At 63.0% G+C, this 22,837-nt stretch overlaps 2 protein-coding genes across 6 annotated transcripts; one reads left to right on the forward strand and one right to left on the reverse strand.

Annotated features, from left to right (window-relative positions):
- The first annotated feature begins 2,713 nt into the window (after positions 1-2,713).
- On the forward strand, positions 2,714-11,053 carry LOC128900543 (acidic leucine-rich nuclear phosphoprotein 32 family member B). Of its 5 annotated transcripts, none has more exons than XM_054181806.1 (7): positions 2,714-2,847; positions 5,288-5,437; positions 5,952-6,074; positions 7,101-7,299; positions 7,583-7,704; positions 8,120-8,174; positions 9,460-11,053. In XM_054181806.1, the coding sequence occupies exons 1-7, from the start codon at positions 2,794-2,796 to the stop codon at positions 9,651-9,653; spliced, it is 897 nt and encodes a 298-aa protein (XP_054037781.1). In that variant the 5' UTR covers positions 2,714-2,793; the 3' UTR covers positions 9,654-11,053. The 5 variants fall into 5 exon arrangements, with proteins under 5 accessions (XP_054037781.1, XP_054037782.1, XP_054037783.1 ...); XM_054181807.1 differs by having other exon boundaries at positions 7,586-7,704; XM_054181808.1 differs by lacking the exon at positions 9,460-11,053 and adding an exon at positions 9,038-9,328.
- Positions 11,054-13,547: 2,494 nt separating this feature from the next.
- ZNF414 (zinc finger protein 414) lies at positions 13,548-22,114 on the reverse strand. Its single transcript, XM_054181814.1, is given in 10 exon segments — positions 13,548-13,772; positions 14,053-14,211; positions 15,029-15,079; positions 15,507-15,538; positions 15,540-16,043; positions 16,296-16,401; positions 16,645-16,752; positions 16,831-16,932; positions 17,337-17,470; positions 22,106-22,114. Coding segments are annotated over 9 exon segments (1,209 nt in total). The 5' UTR covers positions 17,407-17,470; positions 22,106-22,114; the 3' UTR covers positions 13,548-13,695.
- Positions 22,115-22,837: the final 723 nt, after the last annotated feature.

The following is a 22,837-nucleotide window of genomic DNA, read 5'->3' on the forward strand; positions in this document are numbered from 1 at the left end:
GATCACAGAGATGCCAAAAACGCACCGACGTTAGGTTTTTTTCATGGAGGTGTCCCTTATCTCCTGTTAAAAAAAACAAACCCTGGGTTTGGCCCCTTCGGAGCTTAAACCCCGCTGCTGGATGTCGCCGTTTCATTTTGCTCCTCCTGGTAAAATAAGGCTCGTGTTAGAGCCAACTGGCAAAAATCAGCTGCAATGTACCCGAAAGCCATTTCCTCCCATACAAGGCGAGCCAGTGGCCCGCTGCCAGAGGGGACAATGAGGGACGATGAGGCTGGTCCTGCAAGCCCTCGTGTTCCTGTTTACTTGGAGGCTTGGTCGCGACCAGAGAGATTGCTCTGCATAGTTTTCCAGATAATTTTTAATGAAGTCATCGGCAGCGGTGCCCGCACCCTGTGGGAATCCTCCTCCTGCGCGAGGTCCCTGGGAACGGTGGCACCGTGTCGGGGTGGGGGACCTTCCCGAGCCCCGTGCAGTGAGTCCCACCAGCTCCGTTGCGCCCTTTAAGCACAGCTGGGCATGGCCTGGGCCAGGCGCCGCCATGGCCATGGACCTCATGGGCTGAGACCACCCCGCGGACACTCCTCGCCCGTTGGATGATGGCAGGATTCAGAGAACCATGGAAACATAGAATCATGGAATTACAGACTGGTTTGGGTGGGAAGGGACCTTAAAAACCACCCAGTGCCACCCCCTGCTCTGGGCAGGGACACCTCCCACCAGCCCAGGTTGCTCCAAGCCCCGTCCAACGTGGCCTTGGACCCCTCCAGGGATGGGGCAGCCACAGCTTCTCTGGGCAACCTGGGCCAGGGGCTCACCACCCTCACAGCAAACAATTTCTTCCCAATATCTCATCTCAATCCCCCCTCTTCCAGTGCAAAACCCTTCCCCCTCGTCCCATGGCTCCCCTCCCTGCTCCAGAGTCCCTCCCCAGCTTTCCTGGAGCCCCTTTAGGGACTGGAAGGGGCTGGAAGGTCTCCCCGGAGCCTTCTCTTCTCCAGGCTGAACCCCCCCAGCTCTGGGTGTTCTCCCGGAGCGCAGTCCTGGCCGGGGGGAGGCACCGGCCTCCGCGGGAGCCATGGGATGAGAGACGGGACAAGCCCCACCGTCACCCCCAGGACGGGGAGTTCCCTCCCTTATCTCCTCCTTCCTTTAGCAAGAGCCCCACCAACACCCAGCTTTATCGGTGTCCCCGGCTGCCTCAGCGCTGCCGGGCGGAGCCTCCCCGCCAGGACAGGAGGCCTGGCATGGGGGTGGGAATATGGCGATGGGAACATGGTGGTGGGGACGGTAATGTGGTGCCAGAGGATGGGAATACGGTGCCAGAGCATGGGAATGTGGGGATGGCAATATGGTGCTGGGGGTGGAAATGTGGTGCTGGGGATGGGAATGTCGGGATGGGGATGGGAATGTGATGCCAGGGATGGGAACATGGTGCCGGGATGGAAATGTAGTGCTGGGGTTGGGAATGTCGGGATGGGGATGGGAACATGGTGCCAGGGATGGGAATGTGGGGATAGGGATGAGAACATGGTGCCGGGGATGGGTATGTGGGGATGGGAACATGGTGCTGGGGATGGGAATATGATGCTGGGGATGGGAATGTGGTTCCAGGATTGGAAATATGGTGCTGGGGATGGGAATGTGGTGTTTGGGATAGGAATGCAGTGCGGGGAAAAGTGGTGCTTTGGGATGGGAATGTGGTTCCAGAGATGGGGATGGGAGTGTGGCACGAGGGAATGTGGTGCCAGGGACAGGGCTGTGGTACTGGGATTGGGAAAGTGGGGATGGGGATGGGAACATGAGGACGGGAGTGTAGTGCTGGGGACGGGAATGTGGTGCAAGGGAATGTGGTTCTGGGGATGGGAACGTGGGGATAGGGATGGGAATGTGGTCCCAGAGGATGGGAATGTGGTGCCAGGGGATGGGAATGTGGTGCTGGGGATAGGAATGTGGTGGTCAGGACCATGGTGCTGGGATTGGGAATGTGGGGATGGGAACATGGTGCTGGGGATGGGAATGTGGTGGCTAGTATGGGAACGTGGAGCTGGGAATGTGGGCCTGGGAATGGGAATGTGGTGCTTGGGATAGGAACGTGGTGTGGGGGAATGTGGTGCTTTGGGATGGGAATGTAGTCCCAGGCATGGGGATGGGAATGTGGCGTGGGGGAATGTGGTGCTGGGCACTGGACCATGGTGCCAGGATTGGGAATGTGGTGCTGGGGATGGGAATGTGATGTCAGGGATGGGAACGTGGTGCCGGGATTGGAAATATAGCGCTGGGGATGGGAACGTGAGAATGGGGATGGGAACGTGAGAATGGGGATGGGAACATAGTGCCAGGGGATGGGAATGTGGTGGCGGGGACAGGACCGTGGTGCCGGGATTGGGAAGGTGGGGATGGGAATATGGTGCTGGGGATGGGAATGCGGTGCCCGGGATGGGAATGTGGTTCCGGGATTGGAAACTTGGAGCCGGGAATGCGGTGCCGGGGACGGGACGGTGGCTCCGGGTCCCGGCGCGGCGCGGCCGGCAGGGGGCGCTGCCGTGCGGGTGGGGGGTGGAGGGGGGCGGTGTTGCGCGGCGCGCGGCCGGCAGGGGTCGCGGCGCGCGCCGCCTTTGTTGCCGTTGGCGCCTTCCTCTGCCGGGGCGGCGGCGGCGGCGGCGCGCGCGGGCTCGTGCGGGCGGCGGCGGCGGCGGGAGCGGAGCGGGGCGGGGCGGCGCGAGCGGCGGCGGCGGCGCGGGGAGCTCGGGGCGGCGCGGCGGGCTCGGCTCGGCTCGGGGCGGCGGGAGGATGGAGATGAAGAAGCGGTTGACGCTGGAGCTGCGCAACAAGAAACCGGGCGAGGTACCGGCTGCTGCCGCCGAGCGCGTGGCGGGGGGGGGGTGGGGTGGGGTGGGGGTGGTGGAGGAAAGGGGGAACCAGGCGGGCACGTGCGGCGGGGAAGCGCCCTCCGGCCCGCGGGGGTCCCGCACGGCGAGGGGGTGGCGGGGGTGGGGGGGAGGGCGCGGAGCGCGGCGGCGGGGAAACCCCCCCCGGCATGGCGGCGCGCACGTGCGCGGCGGGGCCCGGCCCGGCCCGGGGCGGCGGCGGCCGGTTCCGGCCCGGCCCGGCCTGCCGCGGGGAGCGCAGGGCGGCGGGGGAGGCGGCCGGGCCGGACCGGGCCGCTCTGGGTCCTCGCCGCGCCGGAGCCGCCGAGCAAGGCCGGTGCGGCCCCGCGCAGCCATGGCGGCTCGGCCATGTTAGCGACCGCCCGGGCCTGCCCCGGCTCGCCCCGCCGGGGCCCGGGGCTCATCGCGGGGTGTGCCCGGGCCGGGCCTGGGGCTCCTTCCCGCCTGTCAGGGCTCGGTGCCGGGTGTCCCGGGGGGGCAGCGGCGGGGCCTGTCCCGGAGGCCCGCGGGGGAGCTGGGTGCCGGGCCGCGGTCCCCCCTCGCCCGGGGAAGGGGCTGAGGCGGAGGCCCCGGCGCTCCGCTCCCCCGCCGCCGCGCCGGGCCCGGGGCCCCGCTTCGTTCCTCAGGCTCCCGGAGCCGGCGGGGCTGAGGAAAAGCGGCAGCCCCTTCGCCGGGCCGGGCCGGCGGCCCCGCTGGCCGTCCTGCCGTGAGGTAGCCGGTGGCTGTCACCCGGCGTGGGGACGGGCCGCCGTGTCGTGGCAGTGGGCGGCTTAAAACCAAGTGCGATGAAAATGGGTTGGAAATGGAGCTTTGGGTGGAGGTTAAGTATGCTTTGTGGATAGAATCACTGACTGGCTCGGGTTGGAAGGGACCTTGAAGCCCACCCAGTGCCACCCCTGCCCTGGGCAGGGACACCTCCCACCAGCCCAGGTTGCTCCAAGCCCCGTCCAACCTGGCCTTGAACCCCTCCAGGGATGGGGTGGCAAAGGGATCTGCGGGGTGAGAGCGGTTTGAGACGTGGCGGTGTCCCCTCCGACGCCACACGCTGCGGGGACAGAGCCCGTGTCCCCTGGGAGCAAGGCCAGCGGAGCCAGCCTGGCTGCTAGCAGACGCCATCCCGGCCGCTTCGTCCTGCCCTTGCCCTGCGCCAGCTTCAAGCTGGTCTGCGCCAGGTTAGTTCATAACCTGATACCGTTCCGTGCCCGCACACGGCTTTGGCCACCTTTACACCACCGTGGGGACAGTCTCGGGTCAGTCGGAGGCTTGTCTGGGGCGTTGGGAGCAAAACGAGCTCAGCTACAAAACTCCTGGCCGAGCCTGTTTGCTGAGCCCTGACCAGCGATGCCACTTCGAGAGTTTTAAGCGTTAATTCATTTGGAGTTTGTGCTGCAGAGATGGCACGGCAGCCCTGAAACTCTGCTGCCAAGAAGGCAAAGGGATTTTAAAATGACTCCCAACGAGCTGGCTGATCTGAGCAAGAGAGGTAAAATGGGAGCTCTGTGAAGGAGGAATTTGGAGAGCATCACCGGCCTTCTGACCAAGGCTGATTTTTTGCATCTTGCTGTCAAGAATGCGTGGGGTAAAAGCAAGTTTTGGAAGTGGCCTGTGAATGCTGGGATTGGAACCCTCCCCTGCACTTTGGGGGAGAGAGGGGTGCCAGGGGTGTTAAGGGGGGAAACAGTTCTGTGCTGGTGCTTCATGGCCCTAATGCCACCGGGGGCGGGGGGGGTGGGGTGATTTTTTGTGCTGAGTTTACCGGGTAGTGATGGCCTCTGTGTGTGTAGTCAGCGCTGGGCAAAATGTTAGATGCCATCGGTGGTCCTGCACTATGAGCCTGAGGTTGAGCTCATCTGCTCAGCGAGCTGCCAGGACACGTGTGTCACCTCTACGTGGGGACTGTCACAGGGGAACAAATCCTCTGGAGGAAAGTTTTCCAGCACCCCAGCGGCGTGAGGGAGAAAGTTGAAGGGGACAAAACCAGGTGACCTTGTTTGGCCTCTTGGTAGTGAAGCCCGAAGCGTGACTCTGACAGCTTTTTTGATGCCTTGTGCGTGAAACGTTTTGCTGCAACCTCATGGTTCAACCCCTTCATGCTTCTTGGTGAAGCGGGTGGACCTTGGTTGGAGCCACGGGGTGTGGGGTGGTGCTGCCGTGGTGTGGTGCATGGCTCATGCTTAAAGGGTGAAGTCCTGACCGCCAAGAGGGATTCTCGCCTTGTGCCCTCGCAAAAGTGATTTGGTTTTAAGGTCTCGCGTGTCCCTCAATGTGAGCGAGGAGGACCTTCAGCCACGCCTGCTGCTTTGAAGTGCCGGTTACTCTGCCCGATGTCAGCTTGACAGACTCGGGGTGAGACTTGGCCGGGCATGATGACGACTGCTGGGTGTCTCTCTTGGCAGGTGAAGGAGCTGGTCCTTGATAACTGCCGTTCGGACGATGGGAAGATCGTTGGTCTCTCTTCAGATTTTGAGAACCTGGAGTTCCTCAGCATGATTAACATCAACTTGCTGTCCATCTCCAATCTCCCCAAACTCAACAAACTCCGGAAGGTGAGTCAGACCCGTGGTCCCATCTCCAGCAGTCCTTGCCCTGAGACTTCTGCTGCCCTGTCCCTGGTGACAGTTACTTTTCCTGCGTTTGCCAGAAAAAGGCTGTTGGATTTTGCTTTTTTCTCTGCAGCCTTCAACCTGAGCAAGTGAGAGGGGTGGGTTTTCAGTATGCAACAAAATGCTTTTGAGCTCGTTACATGTTTAGCGTCCTTTCTCTCTTGCTTTTGCTGTTGCGCTACTGGCAGATGGTTCTGCAACATCATTGATATTTTGGATTTTACAGCCCCCGTGTCCTGCAGTGCAGAGGTGGCGGGGGGTGTCCTGCAGTGCAGAGGTGGCTGGGGGTGCTGTGTTACCGCGGGAAAGGGGTTTCAAGTGAAAACTTGAACTGCTGCTCTGTGGCGTGGTCTAACAGACGGGGACTGGAACTTGGGTGCCCCATTCTCAGGGCAATCTTATCCCCCATGTGTCAAGGTGGGACGCTTTGTGACCATGTGATATTCCCTCCTGGCAGCTGGAGCTGAGTGATAACAGGATTTCTGGTGGCCTTGAAGTTCTAGCAGAGAGAACTCCTAACCTGACACACTTGAATCTAAGCGGCAACAAGATCAAAGACATCAATACCCTGGAGCCCTTGGTGAGTGGAAGGCTGTGCTGAAATCTAAGGGATGACGTTGTTTCCTTTGGGGAGCGTGTCTGTGCAGCAGAAGTCCAATGTCTTGGTAACTGTTCCAACAGCACTTCGTGGTTCTGATGGGAACAGATGAGTGGGTCCAATTTGAGGCTGGGCTAATAGTTAATGGCTCCTCTGTCTGGAAAACCAGCAGCCAGTTGCTAAAAGAAGCATGAGATTGGGCTGGATGAGTAAAACTGTGGATGCAGTGCTCAGTGTCCATCTGAGAAAGGACCGTTAATGGGTCGGATGCAGTTTGAGGTAGGTGGCACCTGGGGTGTCATGGAGATGAGTTGCTCGGGCGCCCGTGAGGGTGTCCATTCCATCGGTCCGAAGGTGCTGGGTCCCCAACCCTTGTGCTGGGCTGGGACGCTCTCGCCCTGGGTGCTGGCACAGAGCGCATTGCAGGGGGTTCCTGTTGCATCTGAACTTCCCCAGAGAAGGCTCTTGCCTTGTGATCCTGACTCCGTAGCTGAGAGGTCTTATCTAGGGCATTTGCCTCATTAGCCGTTGCCTTTGGTCCCTCCAAAAAGAGCTTGACACCGTTTTACTCCTCCTTTGCTTGACCTGGTGCACGGTGCGATGGGCTGAGCAGGCGAGCCGCTGTGGCGGTGCCGAAAGGCCGCCCAGGTGCAGCCTGCGGGTCTCCCGTGTTGTGCTCTTGGGTATTTTGCTTGATGTTTTGGGCAGGGTGAGTCCGGCTCAGTGATTCCTCCTGCCTGGGGGAGCTGGCCTTTCTGTCTTGTTGCCCACCCCGTTCAGAAGCAAATGGTTTGTCAGGGAGGGGAAACTAGGACAGAGGAGCTGAAATCTTTGCTTGCTCTTAGCAAGAGCAATAACTTCTCTCCATCTGAGGAGCACATGGTGCAAATAATGCATGCAGAGGCACTTCTGTGCTAGATCTGGGTAGCAAACCAGCTGTCCTCTGATGGCTGCCTGCTCTTCAAACAGCGTCAACTTGTAAATAATCGGGCGAATTGATCTTTGCAGAAAAAGTTGCCAAACCTCCATAGTCTGGACCTCTTCAACTGTGAGGTGACGATGCTCATCAACTACCGGGAGAGCGTGTTCACCTTGCTGCCCCAGCTCACCTACCTGGATGGATTTGATGCCGATGACCAGGAAGCCCCTGACTCAGACCCTGAAGCAGATGGGGACGGACTGGAAGATGAGTATGAGAATGGGGAAGGTGAGGATTTTCTCCTCTTGGTTTTCTTATTGGGGAACAACCCCCTTTTCCCCTTCTGCACGGTCGTGGTGCTAAATAAATGGTGATTATGACTTGCCGCTGAAGTAGGGCCTGGCTGTGCGGCAAGCTGACGGGGCTTGTTGCTTGTCCTCCTGGTGCATGTGTCCTCTGTGGGATCTCCTGCCCGTCACTGGCGGAGCACTGGGGTCGGAGCTGCGGGCATATTGTCTGGGAGCGGCACGCTTTGGGAACCGTACCGCTTACCTCCCTCTCCTTTCGGTAGAAGGTGAGGAAGAGGATGATGATGACGAAGAAGATGATTTGGATGAAGAAGTCATTGATGATGAAGAAGATGAAGATGATGATCTGGAAGGTGAAGAGGAGGAGGATGGAGTAGATGATGAGGTGAGGCTTTCCGCCATCAGAATAAATCTGCAGCGCCGCGTTGGTACGTTTGGTAGTGCCTTTGTCCCTTAATCTGGTGACCCATCTGACCAGATGTCACAGATGTGGGCAGATCTGAGGAGTGCCGCCGCGCTCTGGCTTTTCCCGTATGCCTTTTGACTCGTGGGCCACAGAGTTCATCAGTTCACACTTTTTGTTTATTGCTCGGCCCGGTATTTCCCGTGGCTTCAAGTGAGAAAACCGTACAGCGTCCATCGTAGGGACGCGAGAAGCTATTTAGGATCCGGCAGCTTCTCCCTGCTCGGCCTGTACCTGCCGCCCTCAGGCTGGAGCAGGGCAGGAGCAGCGGGGAAGGAAGATGATGCTGTGGAATCACGCCTTGCTCATGGGATTGTGGTTCTTGTTTTGACTCCAGGAGGAAGATGAGGAGGAAGACGGTGAGGATGATGAAGAAGATGAAGCTGATGATGGTGAGTCGAATCCTAACAAACTAAGTGCTTGCCAAGCTGCCTCAGCAGTCTCAGTTTGCTGGTTTTGTAGAGCTTCCCAAGCTCCAGGGCAGTGCCCTTGTTGCCTGCAAGCTTTTCTCCGATAGAAAGTGCGGCCTTTCTGCTTCTGGGCACCGCTGAAGCTGTTGCTTACGCCTCAGCTGCCTGTTGAGTAGTGGTTATAAACAAGGGGTGACACCGTGTGATGGGGAAACAGGCTTCGGTGCCTGCTGCTACAACCGAGCTGGGTTAGGTCTGCCAAATATTAGAAATTGGCTAAAACCCCAGCTCTAAGAAGCTTGAACCGAGAGTCCGTGCGGGAGCAGGGCTTCTGTTGCAGAAGCCCGTGTTCGCAGCGTGCGTGAGGAAATGCTTTTGGAGAGACGCGTTTCTCCTCGCAGCTGTAGGGAGGAGGGTAGACCTGAGCGTCTTGACTTGAGTCCAGGCTCTTCTGGTTATAACAAACTATAAACGCCCAAATGAACGTTGACAGGATATAGTGGCTGGCGCGACTTCAGATGATCTTGTGTGAGCTGGGTCAGAAGCGACTGAATTCTCCAGACGCTACGTTTTTGGGGGTGCTCGACACAAAAGCCCGTTTTCAAGCGGCCGTTGTAATGTGGGATGCTTGGAGGGCCTAGAAAATAGTTAGTTAACGTCTCGTGCTAGCCCGGGCTCTTCTGGGTGCCGTGAGAAGCTGGGCAGGGTGGATCTCCGCTCTGTAATGGTGCCAGCCTAGTCCGTGCTTGCTCGCCAGCGAGCTGTGGCTGCCGCGGCTGGAAGCCGCAGCTCAAGTGCTGTTCCGCAAGACCGAGCAGAGCTTCACGCTTCGCCTCTTTTTGCAGACCTTCCGCGAGGGGAAAAGAGAAAACGAAATCTAGAGGATGAAGGAGAGGAAGATCCAGAAGAGGAAGAGGACGATGAGGATGACTGATCCGAGCGAGCCAATCAGTTTTACAGACTATGACTGTGCTTGTCTTAACCTCCCCGTTGTGTCTGTGTGAGACTGTAAATCCCCGTCTCCCACTCCTCCCCCCTTTGTATGGCTGCAGCGTCCACAATATATTTTTTTAAGATGTAGAATACTGTAGGCATTCAGGGGAATCTTCCATACAAGGCTCACTTTCTCACAAGTATCTCATGACCAAAGGCTTTTCTCCGTTCTGTGGTTTGTGCAGCAGTTTGCAAAAAAAAAAAAAAAAAAAAAAAAAAAAAAAAAGAAAAAAAGAAAAAAAAAAAAGAGAAAAAAAAAATAATTTCCTCCTAGGGTATCTTTCGTGTCTGAAATCAGCCTTGCCACACTGGACCCAGAGCTCCAGCTCGCCACCCCGCCTGACAGCAAAGAAGGCGTTTGCTGCCCGCGTGCCCTCGGACCAGCTTTTCTGCAGCCGCTGGAGCCAGCTCGAGCAGCGGGCGCCCATCTGGTTCGCCTCAATGGACTCCGAGCGCGTTGATGGCTGAGGTCTCTCTGATCAGAAATCATGGTGATGTGATCTCTGGAGATGCTTGAAGATACTTTAGTGCTGGAGGATGTGGGGTGCCTGGGGTCTTGGGGGGGGAGGCGGGGGGGGGGTTGGCTGCTTGCAAGACCTGGTACCTCTGACGACGCACCTTGCAGTAGCCCTGCACTTGCTTTCCTATTTTTTTAATATTTTTTTTTTTTTTATAAACTGGAATATTTTTCCCAGTGGCCACCTAATAACTTTCACTTGGATGTCCACATCGGTCTGATTTTTGCGGCTGTGAGCGTCTTTGCTGCGCTGAGGCTTCTCCTCACCCCCGCAGCAGCCTCTGCCTTTGGGAAGAGATAGGAAATAGCAGGTAAAGGGATACTGCACTCCGTCAAACTCCGTTTCGCACTGTACAGAACACGTTCAACCAGTATCACTGTGATGCACCTAACTCGGCGTTCCCCGGGAGACCGTGTTAGCCTATATATATTCTCAGGGTCCTTCTGCTAGCCAGTACCAGCTCTGGACAGTTGCCTCGGCGGTAGCCTGGTGTTCGCATCCTCCTCCTCTTCCTCTTCCTCCTCCTCCTCCTCCTCTTCCTCTTTCCTTTTCAGCGTGAAGAGCAGCGCGCTGCTCCGCTATCCCGCTCTCCCGCCGGTGTCAGTGCTCTGCGGGAGCGCAGACGGTGCCCCACAGCTCGTCTCCCCCAACCCTGCGGTGGCTGGAAGGGGAAAAAGGGGGGGATCCAGCCAGGCGTAGCTCTTGGCCGGAGGGTTTCTGACCCCCTTGCCCGCCCTTCCTCTGCCTGGAGGTGTTCAGCCGGCACATCCCACGCCCGCCTGGGGAGAACCGGCCCCGTGGCATCCCAAGGGATGGCGACGGCTCAGCGCTGGGTGCCAGGGAGCCGCGCTGGGGTGGGGGTAACTCCCGTTCCTCCCGCCGTGGGGGCTCCCCGTGGGTGCAGACGCACTGGCACTTTGTGGCGTTCCCCGGGGGTCGCTCCGGGTGATGCGTCGGCACCCGGCGCTGGGAGACGGGGACTGGCAGCGGTGCCCTCGGAGGAGAGGAGGGTGTTGCAGCGCATCCGAGTTTCTGTTGCTTTGTTCTGTCCTCGCTGTTGTCTCTTGCGTTGTACAGTCGCTGTAACCATTCGGAGAAGAACTCGTCCTGTAAAATGCAAACTGAGTAACTTATAAATGTTAAAGGAATTTTAAAAAGAAATTTCAGAGCAGCAGTTACTTCTAATTTTTCCCTGCATTTTTAGCAGATTGTATGGATTTTATATTAGCCTAGTAACTGTCAGGTTTTGATTGGTCAGACTAGTCCCAGAAATAAGGATCTCCAGCCCTTTTGTATCTTTTGTTACAAAATTTGGATAAAACTTTTAATAAAGACATCAGTTTTTAAAAATCCATGGCAATGAGCGTCGTCTTGGCTGCCTCTGCTCCGGGACACCCCCCCCAGTGCTGGGTGGGAGTTATTGGCGTGGGTTTTTTGGAGTTTCTTGGGGGGAGCGGTGACTGTCCCCTGGCCGCAGCAGGGCCTGGCTTTGCCCTGAGCCCCAGCTCTGTGGATGCTGGTGAGTGGAGCTCGGTGCTGGGGCTGGTTTGGGGACACTGGGGCTGGGGACGGGGACACTGGGGCTGGGGACGGAGCGGGGGCTCTGGAGGGGGGTGGAGCGGCACAAACCGTCCCCAACCCTGGCACGAACGTGGCTGTGGGACCTCCGTGGGCTGCAGGAGGTGGCCGCGAAAGAGTTTGCGTGGGCCGGGAGGGTTTAGGGTGGGTACCTGCGTTTGCCCTGGAAGAGGAAACCAGGTGTTCGGGGTACGGACGCCAGGCAGAGAGGGGGAACCCCACTGCCGGCTGGGCTGGGGGGGGGTCCAAGCTGTGCCCGATGCCATGGTGCTCCCCCCTCGCTGGGGGCTGGAGGGGTCCCTCACCTCGCTGGGGCTGCGTGATCCTGCTCTGGCTCTGTAATGAGTTGCTGCTCCATCAGGTCTCAGCAGCGTCAGCGCATCTGTCCCCCTGCTCAGGGCCTGGGGTGAGTGTTTGTGGGGGGGGGTCCATGCTGGATGGGGGGGGCCAGCCCCAGGCCCTGTGTGCGGCTCAGAGCCAGGAGGCAGAGCAGCGCTCGGCTGCTCCCAGCCCCGCTCCCAACCGCCCGCTCGAGGGGCTGCTGCCCCCTCCCCACAGCAGAGGGTCCCCCCTTCTCTAATGCAGCCTTGCCTCCCCCCTGCCCACCCAGCTGGGTGACTGTGGGGCTGCCCCACTGCCGTGGGGAGCCCTCCCGCTCGCTCCCCTGTGTGGAGGCAGCAGCGATGGAGCTGCAGCTCGGTCTGTCCGGCCTGGTCTGTCCGTCCGGCTGGCTCTCCGCTCCCCCCGGCTTCTCTCCATCCTCACCGTCCTCCTCCAGGGCCGGTGCTGCCTCTGGCCTGTGACCCCCCCCCCGGGGCCCAGTCCCCTGGGGAAGGCGGCGTGGGGAGGCTGCCCAGCACAGGGGTGCAGGGGTGGGGGGGGTGGTGGTGGGGGGTGAACCGTGGTGGTCCGTGATGCTGCTCCACCGTCCGCAGGGCCTGCGGTGGGAGGGAGGCGCAGGCTGCGTTCGGCCCCTCCTGAGCCCCCATCATGGGGCAGAGCTGTGGGGGGGGTCCCGTTCTGTGCCCCCTTGGCTTGGCGTACCCACAGCTGGGCTGCCCTTACTGCCAGCAACACGCTGGGGAGGTGGGAGAGTGAAGCACCCCCCCCTCACCCACCCCCACCTCAGGACCTGTGTTCTGGGGGGAATGTGTCTGGGAAAGGGCTGAGCTGGGGGGGGGGGGGACGACAACAAATTCCCCTGGGGTTTGTGTCCCCTCCCGAGGCTGGTGGCAGCACCGGACCCTGGGGCGCAGAGCAGTGGGGTGCCAGCGCTCCTGTCCCTTGCCGCGGCTGGTGGCCGGCCAGCGTGGCGATGTGGGGCACCCAAGGCGGTGTGGGGCACCTGAATGCAGCGTGGGGCACCCGAATACAGCGTGGGCACCCAAAGCAGTGTGGAGCACCCGAATGCGGCATGGGGCAGCCGAAGGCAGTGTGGGGTGGCGTGGGGCACCGGCATGCGGCAGCACGCCTGCGCTCAAACCAGTTTGGAGCAAACTTTTCACCCGGCTGGGATGGGGCCGGCAGCCGCGCGGGCAGCGGGGGGCCGCGGGGAGCCCTGGGGTGGGGATGCGCAGCTGCCCCGCTCCCACGGGGGTGGGGGTGCAGCCCCCCCCCCCCAGCTCAGGGCTGGGGAGCGGGGTGCGGAGGAGCCCCTGGGGTGCAGCAGGGGCCCTGGTCTCCACTCGCTGATGGTGATCCCGGTGCTGATACCTCCCCCCGGCAGCCCCGCTCCTGGCGGGGTGGGGTGGGCCGGTGGGCACTGAGGGTCTCTGGGTGCTGGGGGGTGGGTGGGCGGGGGGCCGAGATCCTGCCCTGGTTTTGGGGGCCCAAGCTGGGTGCTGGGGTGCCACTGGCAGAGGTTCCAACTCTGCTTCCCAGCCGCCCTTCGTGGTTTGGGATGTGTCGATGTACCCCCCCACCCCCCCCCCCATCTGCCCCCTCCTTTGGGGGTGGGGGGGGCACCCTTAAGGGGCACCCCATCGCCCCCAGTCGCCGCGGGGACCGACAGAGGCTCTCCCGGCCGCCGCTCCTGTACAATTCCCATTTATTATTTTGAGACCTCATTCCAGAGAAGTCCACTAACTCCTGAGCAACCTACGGGGCCCCCCCCACCCCGGCCCTCCCCCGGAGCCCCTGGAGCTGAAGCAACGAAACCGTTCGGGGAGGGAGACGCGGGGTGCCGGGAGTTCAGAGTTTCTGAAAATAAAAGGGAGGGTAGAAATTCAAGAGAAAAAAAAAAACAACCACTCCCCCCCCACCCCGCACCCAGCGCTGGAGGATGCTCTCGGTGCCCGGGAAGGGGGTCCCTGTCCCAGCGCGGTGGCATGGGGCTGTGCGGTGCCCCCCTGCGTGGCTGGTGGGGGGGGGAAGGATAGGGAGGAGTAGGAGCAGTCCCACGGGAGCCGGGGGCATCAGAGCTGGGAGTACAGGGAGTTCTCCATCTCCGGCGTCAGCTTGGCGTGGAAGGAGGCGATGCCCACCCCGAAATCTGGAGGGAGAGGGGAAAAGAGCCGTCAGCGCGGTGGCCGAACCCCCTGCACGTGGACCAACAACCCTCCCCCCCCCCGCCGTGCTCCCAGGGCATCGCTGCAGGCTGGGGGGGGGCCAGGAGCCGGAGCCCGGCGCCCACCGCAGCGGCCGGTGCCCCCCACCCAGGGCAGAGGGAGCGGGGTACGCGTTGCCCGTGGCCGAGCCTGCACCCCCTGCGTGTCCCAGCAGTATCGGGGGTCCCTCCTGCCCCCCCCCACCCCCCACCCTGGGGGCCTTACCCATGTCTGCGTCCAGGCGCCCGGGCTGGGGGGGGTTCTTGCGGTGGTCCTCGATGTGCAGGGTCATCTCCTCGCGGGAGGCGGTGGAGTAGGGGCACTGCATGCAGGTGTAGCGGCCCCGCGTGTGCTCCCACACGATGCGGCTGTTGGAGGAGTGCCCTGCAAGGACGGGCGAGGAGGGAAGCACAGCGCTCGCCCACCCCGGCCCCCCGTGCCCCCCCGCCCCCCCCCCCCAGCCCCTCGCCTCACCACCGTGGCCGTGGTGGTGGTGGCGGTGGCGGTGGTGGGGTGGCTGTGCCCCCCTCCCTGCCAGCGGGAGCCACGCCAAGCGGCAGCGCGGGGTGCAGGGCAGGCGGCCCCGGGTGCTGGGTGCCGTGGGGCTCGCATCGGCCGGTGCTACGGGGGGGGCAGGAGCCCCCCCCCCCCCCCCTGCTCTGAGCCCCACGTGCACAGAGGTCCCCTCCCCATAGGGGGACCCCCAAATGTGGGAGCAGGGAGCGAGGCTGTGCCCCCCCCCCCCCGCCACCTCCTCGGCTCCGAATGCCCTTTGCCCGTCGCCTCCCTGCAGCCCATGGAGCGCAGGGCAGTGGGTTTGGGGTCGGGGCAATCGGGGCGGGGGGTGGGGGGGGCTTAAGCCCAAACAGCTGCTGCAGCTCCTTCTCCTGCTGCTTCTGCCCACGGGTGCCAGAGCAACCAGGCTCGGTGGTTCCCGGGGTGGAGGGAGGGTGGGGGGGCACAGCAGGTGACCCCCCCCCCCCCCCGCCCTCGCCATTTCTGAGCCTCTTTGGGCAGCATCCCCTCTCTGTGGCTCCCAAAAAAGGAGGGAGCCCGCTCCCCCCCTCCTTCTGCTCTCCAGGGAGCATCGTGGCACCCCACGGGGCCTCTCCCAGCCCCTGCGGCCCCCCCCGCCCGCCGCCCCCCCCACCCCGCTCCCAGTGACAGAAAGCAGCCCCCAACCAGTAGGTGCCAAACTAACCTGGAGTCACTCCTGAGCCAAAGCATGGGAGGAGTGGGCTGACACTCACACCTGCGGAGGGAATCGAGGGGCAAGACAAGCATTAGGTCTTCCCCTCCCTGGGCTGGGGGGGGGGGCGGGGGAGGGGGGATAGGGGGGGGCAGGCCTGGCCCGGCCCCCTGCCTCGCACCCCCAGCACACCGGGGAGCAGCAGGGCCGGGAAAATTTGGAGGCTTGATTGTTTTTTTGGGTTTTGGTTTTTTTTTTTTGGTGGTTGCCGGTGCTTTCTCCAATCGAGCATCCCTGCGGGTGGGACGGAGCCGGGGGTTGGGGGGGGCAGAGGTGGGATGGGGCTGGGTCTGGGAGGGGGTGCAGGGTGGCCCTGCACGGGGTTGGGAAGAGGGGGATCCTCGGCTGGCCGACGGCGGGTCCTCCTCCGGGAGCTGCTGGTCAAGGCGGGAGCAGAAGAAGGTTTGCCCGAATGGCCCCTTGCGCTCACCTTGGCTTTTCTTCCAGACGGCGTTGGAGACGGGGGGGGCCGTGGCCCGGCACGTAGGGCCGGAGGCGATGCTGCGCCGGGGGCTGGGGCAAGCTGTAGGGCGAAGGGTGCACGTAGGACAGGAACGGTCCCGGCACCGAGGAGTGGGGCGGCCCCGAGAACCGAGTCAAGGACGACGGCCCGAAAAGGCTGGGCTCCAGCAGCGGGAAGGGGTGGGGGGCCGGCGAGACCAGCGGCAGCGCCTCCAGCGAGCCGGGCAGCTCGGGGGGGCTGGCGGGGAGCGCGGCGGGGGCCGCCGGGGCAGTGTCCGCGCCGGGGAGGATGGCTTCTTTCTCCGGGGGTCGGATAACGCTCTGGAGCTTGGGCAGCCCCTCGGGTGGCTTGGCCGGGGGCTCCTTCTCCAGGGCGGAGGTAGCGGGCAGGAGGGGCTTGTCGGTCTTGGGGGGCGGCGCGGGGCTGCTGGCGCTGTCGGAGCAGACGTGCAGGTGCTTGAAGAGGGAGCGGTGGGTTCGGAAGCGCAGCATGCAGTTCTCACACCTGCAGGGGGGGGGAAAGCGGGGGGCCGCAGCCTCAGTGCTCCCCTCTGTGTCACCCCCCGCTACCCTACCCTGCCCCGTATCCTCGCCCCGGGGTCCGCCACCGAGACTGCGGGGGGGGGGGGGATCTGCAAAGATGGGAGCCCGCGTGCTCGGGGCTCTTTGGGAGCTGCCGGGTGCCCCCAGGCAGGACGCGCCGCGGGGGGCGTCTGCAGGGTGGGACGGGATGGGAACGGGGAGCAGCGGGACTCACTTGAAGTAGCGGTTTGGCTTGTAGTGCACCTTCATGTGGGCCATGAGGTCCTGCATGCTGGGGAAGGTCTCCGCGCAGCCCAGCGTGGGGCACTGGAAGGTTTTGCCTTGAACAAAGAAATAGGGCAGAGCTTCAGCCAGAGCCCGGCTGCGCTGCACCCCCTCCCCTGTCCCCCCACCAGTGGGTCTCCGGCACCTCCCACGCTCTCCCCATTCCCAGCCGGTGCTCTGCAGCATCTCCCGGATGCGCAGGCACCACCACCAGCGCTGCCGCAGCTTCCAGCCCCGCCGTGCCACCTCCCAGCCATAAAAAGGGCGCCCTGGAGCGACGCAGGGTGTCCCGGCCTTACCCTCGAGGGACTGCGTGGGTCTGTAGTGGACCTTCAGGTGGTCCATCAGCTCCTGCATGCTGGGGAAGGCCAGTTTGCAGCCGTAGCTCGAGCACTGGTAGTGCTTCCCTGGAAGGAGACAGAGCCGTTGGCCTCGTCCCTGCCCCAGCCGTTGCTGTCACCTCCCCGGGGCAGGGCTGGCCTCACCTGGGACAGGTCTGCGCTTCAGCGGCCGCAGGTCCTGGCTTGGGGTCCCTCCGCTCCCCGCCACCGGCATCGGGCCACCGGGAAGAGCCGCTTCGCTGCAACCTGCCGGGGGGAGGCCGTTAGGTACCTGCTGCCATGGGCAGAGATGACCCTCAGCCCCTGCCATGTCCCTCTTCGCCCCCTTTCCGACCCCTTGCAAACAGCGGTGCAGGAAAATGGGGAGGGGTCCGGCCTTCCAGGGGCTCGACAGGCAGGAGCCCCCCCCAGGCTGGTTAAAGATGGGAGGGTCTTGGCTCTAGAAAAAGCTGCTGGAATGAAGGCAAAGCCTGACGGTGTCCTGAACACGCGGGGCGATGCCACCTGCACCTCCAGGCACAGCCTCAGGGTGCCCCCCGCCACCCCTCGGGGTGGGATTCGGCCAAAGGCGCCCAACAGCAAGAGGAGCAAAGGCTTCTCCCCCTCGTCCTGCCCCGACTCCTCTCGCCCCTGTGGCACCAGGGACTCACCTGCCCCCTCTCCGGCGTATTTACCCCCCAGGGAGAAGGTGGGCACAGCCTCGTCCTTCTCCGTCTTCATGGCCTGGCGGGTGGTGGGCACGGGGCGAGACACGTGCTGCCGACGGCGTCTTCTCCCGGCGATGCTACACCGAGCGCGAGGGCGAGAGGTTAAAGTGATGTCAACTGCCTTCTCCTCTTCCTCCTCCTCCTCCTCCTCCTCCTCGGTGTCCCATGGGACCAACCCTCCCACCCAGGGACCTCCTGGGCCAAGCCAGCAGGAGCTCTCGGCTTCACAGGGGCTTTGCAGCGCCTCTGCGGGGGGGGTGGGGGGGGGAAACACGCTGCAAAGGCAGCACTTTGCCCCTGGGGCTTCGAAGCCGGAGCCGTCGCCATCCCTTCCCGCTTCTCCCACCCCAATGGGTGATCCACAACCCCCCCACCCCGAAAGGTCTCCCCCCCCGCAGCTGCCGTCCTGCACAGCCTGCCCCACACATCGCCAGACCCCAGCCCACAGCATCTAGAGTCAAAAATGTCCCGTCCCCCCCCGAAAACCAAAGGAACCCCCTGCCCGCAGGGTGACACAGCCCTGGCATGGCCAAAGCAGGGATTGCAGGAGTTGCTCCAGCCCTTCCTGCTCCCGGCCCCACCTGGGGGGGGCGGTCTCACTGGATGCCTGCCCCAAGTTTTGAAGGTTTTTCCAGCCAAGAGCAGCAGCAGGTCCCAGTCCACGGCCAGGAGCATCGGCAGCGAGGCCCGATGCCCGGCTGATGGGCGCGTAGGGATGGTTCCGTCACACGAGCTATATCAGACCGTCCCCAAAATTAAACTGGCTCGGCCTCGTGGAGCCGCTGCGCGAGGCTTCGGCATGTGAAAGGCAAACACTGATAACACCCAGCAAAAAGCATCCAAATAACCCCCCCACTTTGGGAGGTTTCTCAATAGGGTCTTAATGTCAAAGTTAAAAAGAAAATACTGATACTACTACTAATAATATCACCATCATCATCATCATCATCACTGGGGCTGCAGTTGGTTCGCGGGCTGATGTTTTCCCAAGAGCTCAACGGCTCCCGACCCGAAGGTCCCTGGGGACGGGCCGCGTCCATCCCGCCTGCCCTCACGGCCCTGCCCGTCCCTCCGCTTCTGCTCCGGAGGCATTTTCCTCTTTTCCCGGCTTTTCCGCTCCAGCCCCGGCTTCCAGCTGGCCACGCACAGCGGGGCTTTAGCCGGACGAAGGCGGGCTCAGCCGCTGTTACTGCAGCAACCGGCGGCGCTGGGATTGCAACCCAGCGGGCAATAAATCAGAGCCGGGGCCAGGGGGAGGAAGGGGGGGGGGGGGGGCTGTGTGTGAAAATCCATGTGGGATTATTTCCTCGGCCGCCCCCAGGCTTACGGCTTTGTTTGGGGGTTGCGGTGCCTTCCCCCCCCCACCTCGTTGTTTTCTCAGCTTCTGCTGGCGCTGCGGGATGCAACCTGCCCCCAGGGCTGGGGGGGGGGGGGTCAGCCCCAGAGCTGGGGGGGTTTGGGGCAGCAGTGGGGGCCGATCGCGTCCCGGGAGGAAAAATTCAGCCCAGGCTGGAGGGGTTGCTTTGCCCCGGTCTGTACGAAGCGGCACGGACAGGGCGGGGGGGTAAACACCGCATGGAAACTTCACGGCAGCTTGGGTGAACCTTGGTTTTATCAGAAGGGGGAAACGCGGTTTTACCAGAAGAAAAAAAAAAAAAGTCTCAGGAATCTTCTCTTGAGGGAGATAAAACATTAAAAGGGTCGCGGCGGGGCTGCGGTTGTTGCCTGCTCAGCCCCTCGCGCAGCCTCCGTGTGCCACCGCCACGTGCCGGTGGCCATCCGCGACGCCGCGGAGCGTTGGTGCTGCCGGGGCATTGCCCGGGAGCGCCAGTCCTCCAGGCTGGAGCACACCACCCCCAGGTCCCCCCATTCCCCGCTGGAAACGCCGACTCCGGATCAATCCTCGATGCCACCGCCTGTCCCCAAGGCCTGCTGACGGTCCCCCGGGGACCGATGGTCTCCGATGGCCTGCAGACGAGGCCATAAGGCGGCAGGACACCAGCAGCCACCACGCCAAGAGCTCAGCAGGAGCACAGGCAATTTTTTTCAAGTCCATTTTTCAAGAAACCGAGAAATTCTTCCTCGGCAGCATCGCAGCAGGGCTGTCGGCTCCCGGTGCTCCAGGGTCAAACCCCTTCGGATGCTACAGCTCGTGCTGAAACCTCCCTCCTCTCCCTTGCGGATGCGCTCTCCGTTTCCCGGTTGCAGGCGGTACCCCAGAGAGGCGTTTTAAGCTGATTTTTCTCTGGAAAAGCTGGGAAAATGCCTCTCGTGAGGATACCAACTGGCAGGTCCGGTGAGGGCAGGCGGAGAGATGCGGGCGCATCTCATTGCGGCCATCGTGCCTGCGTCCGGCTCGCTGCCCCGCTACCGTCCCCCCGGAGCAAAGCTGTTCGAGGCAGGTGCGTTTTCGGCAGCCGACATGGCAGCAGCACCGTAGCATCACCATACGCTCGGCCCAGGCCCCGGTTTCCCTGGAGCTGGTGGCACCTGTATCATTTTGCTGTCACTTGTCACCTCCCACGGGATGGTGCCCAACACGTATCATTCTCCAGGCCCCTCTATTCTGCAACCTGGAGCACGATGCTCCTGCCCAGGTGCCGCTGACTGCCACCGTCCCCAACCCCGGTGACCCTGGGTGGCCGCTGGGGATGTGACTCCCCCAGCGCCGGGTCAAACCCTGCCCTGGAAACCCGAATCCTGGAGCCACCGCAAATTCAGTGTCGCTTTTGGAAGGGTTTCCCTGCCGCAGGTTCAGTCTCCCTGAAAACCTGCCGGCACCAAACTCCCTCGCTCCGGCCCCTGCGGTGAACAGGGACCCTGGAAAAATCCTTCTGGGGGGCTGATGGCGATGGGGAGAACAGGAGGGCTTGCAGCTCGCCCAGAGCAGCCGCTGGTGCTGATTCAGTTAATAATTAATACAGCTCATCTTCCCCAACTGAACCGGGGGGTTTATACGTATCACCAAGCACAGAAGGCTTTTCCAAACCCCCCTGCTCCCACCCCGGGAGGATAAATGGGACAAATAATCCTATTTGAGCATCTCCGCGTGGTCTATGGCCAGAGGTTGCAGAGGCTTCCCGAAAGGCAGCTCCTCGGCGTAGGAGACGAGAGACAAAGGCTCCGAACAAGGGGCTCATGTGATCGCTCAGCGCCGAGCGGCGCGGAGGGAGGAAGCGCAGGCTGTGACAGCGGCATGGCTCCCGCCAGCCCCGGAGCACCCCCCCCCCGCCCACCCCGGCACGCGCTCCGGCCACCGGCCGCGGGGTCAAAATGCACGTCGTAAATTAAAATGCACATTGTAAATTCTCCTGGTGCTTTCAGACATCACAGGGAGCCCTGGCAGGAGCTGGGGAGGGGGGGGAAGATGCTCCCGTCATCTCTGCCACCCGGCAGCCCTGGGCTTCGTGATGCCCAGTGCAACTTGGGTGCCCTAATCCCAACTTGGGCTGGAGCAGAGCCACCGTCTCAATATTTTTCCCCTCCGTCTCACTGCGAGGGCAGGCTCCCTGCTTTCCAACTCAGAAAATCCACCTGGAGAGCCCTACGGAGCCCACTCTGGACCTCTCCGCAGCGGCTGCCGGTGGCAGCGTGGGCATCCAAAGGGGCGAGCGCTGAGCCTTGCACACAGCCACGGTGCCACGTCCCCAGGGTGGACGCGGGGGCAGCTCGGTCGAGGCCCTTTGGTGGTTCCTTGGGAAAGCCTTCCCCACAGAGCCACCCTGGGCAGCCCGGGGGTCTCGCCATGCCCCCCCCGGCTTGTTCCAAGCCATCAATGACTTGGGGGGCGTGTGAACGGCAAAGAGCCACGCTGGCATTTCCCCACGTCCCCGCACCATCCTGGTGCCCACCTTTACCTGGCTGCCCGCAGTCGGCCGATCCACCGGGCTACATCAGCTGGAAAAAAAACCCCTTTCCTTTCGGGAGCCATCTGGGGAGGATGGATCTTCCTCCCCGAGCCTTGCCCCTGCCCAAGCAGCCCTGGTCCCTGTCAAGTTCCCACCGTGGCCGAGGTGTGGGACCCCCTCGCTCCGGCAGCCGCATCCTCCAGCCCCTGACAGCAACAAAGCGGCCCCCACGTGTGTGGGAAGATGGAGGGACCGTGGGGAGACCCCGGTGGGCGCAGCCCCGGGATGCTCGGGGTGGCGAAGCAGGTCCCGCTGCTCCCACGGGCCACACACACCTGCAGATGGGGGCTAACAGCTCCTGTGTCTACCTGCCCCCATGCTACTAGCCCCCCAGGCTAGCCCCCCATGGCTAGCAGCCCCCCCCATGGGTAACACCCCCATGGCTAGTGGTTTCTGTGGCTAGTAGCCCCCCCTGGGTAACAGACCCATGGCTACTAGCCCCTTGTCGGTAGTAACACAGCCACGGCTAGCAGCCCCATGGCGAGTCGCCCCACGGGTAGTGGCCCCCGTAACCCGGAGCCCCCCGTGGGCGGCAGCCCCCCGCGGCTGGTGCTCCCCCGGAGCTGCCCCCCCCTCCCCCCCCGCAGCTCCCGGTGCACGTCCCAGCTCCCTGCAGAGCGCCGGTACCCCCGGTATCGGTACCCCCCGCCGGTACCGGTACCCCCCCACGGTGCCGACACCCCCCCCCCCCGGTGCCGGTCCCCCCGTCTCGGTGCCGGTGACCCCCTCCAGGTGCCCCGGCGGCCCCGTTTCCCCCTCCCCCCGGTGCCCGGTGCCGCCTCCCCGGCCCGTCCCCGCACGTACCGGGGCTGCGGCGGGGCCGGCGCCGCCCGGAGCGCGCATCAGCGGCGGCGCGGCCGCGGGGCCATTTTCTGCGCGGAGCTGTCGCGAGAGCGGGGGCGGGGGAGGAGGAGGAGGAGGAGGACGGGGGGGGGGGGGGAGGAAGGAGCGGTGCGGAAGGGGGGGCGGGGGCCGCGGGGGGGTGGTCTGGCCCGGCCCCGCCCCGCCCCGCTGCCCCCCGGGTGTTTTTCCAGGGTGTTTTTCTTTCCCCCCCCCGCCTCCGGCGGCTGCCGGCAGCGGGAGCGATCCGCACCCCAGCGGCTGCGGGCGGCTGGAGCATCCCGGGCCCTCGGCAGCGTCCTGGGGGCCTTTGGAGCATCCCGGGGTCCTTGGAACATCCTGGGGGCCTTTGGAGCATCCCAGGGTCCTCGGAGCATCCCGGGGGCCTTCGGAACGTCCCAGGGAGCAGGGAGTATCTCGGGGTCCTTGGAGCATCCCGTGGTCCTTGGAACATCCCAGGGTCCTTGGAGCATCCCAGGGTCCTTGGAACATCCTGCGGGCCTTTGGAGCGTCCTGGGGGCCTTTGGAGCATCCCGGGGTCCTTGGAACATCCTGGGGGCCTTTGGAGCATCCCAGGGTCCTCGGAGCATCCCGGGGGCCTTCGGAACGTCCCAGGGAGCAGGGAGTATCTCGGGGTCCTTGGAGCATCCCGTGGTCCTTGGAACATCCCAGGGTCCTTGGAGCATCCCAGGGTCC

This window comes from Rissa tridactyla, chromosome 22, assembly GCF_028500815.1.
Source record: "Rissa tridactyla isolate bRisTri1 chromosome 22, bRisTri1.patW.cur.20221130, whole genome shotgun sequence".
In the NCBI taxonomy this organism is placed as follows: Eukaryota; Metazoa; Chordata; class Aves; order Charadriiformes; family Laridae; genus Rissa; species Rissa tridactyla.

Excerpts from the sequence above, each read along its gene's own strand:
- LOC128900543 (XM_054181806.1), top strand. The coding sequence starts at position 2,794 with ATGGAGATGAAGAAGCGGTTGACGCTGGAGCTGCGCAACAAGAAACCG. Across the intron at positions 7,300-7,582 it reads TGAGTATGAGAATGGGGAAG|AAGGTGAGGAAGAGGATGAT; the intron begins GTGAGGATTTTC and ends TCCTTTCGGTAG. Across the intron at positions 8,175-9,459 it reads AGAAGATGAAGCTGATGATG|GGTATCTTTCGTGTCTGAAA; the intron begins GTGAGTCGAATC and ends ATTTCCTCCTAG.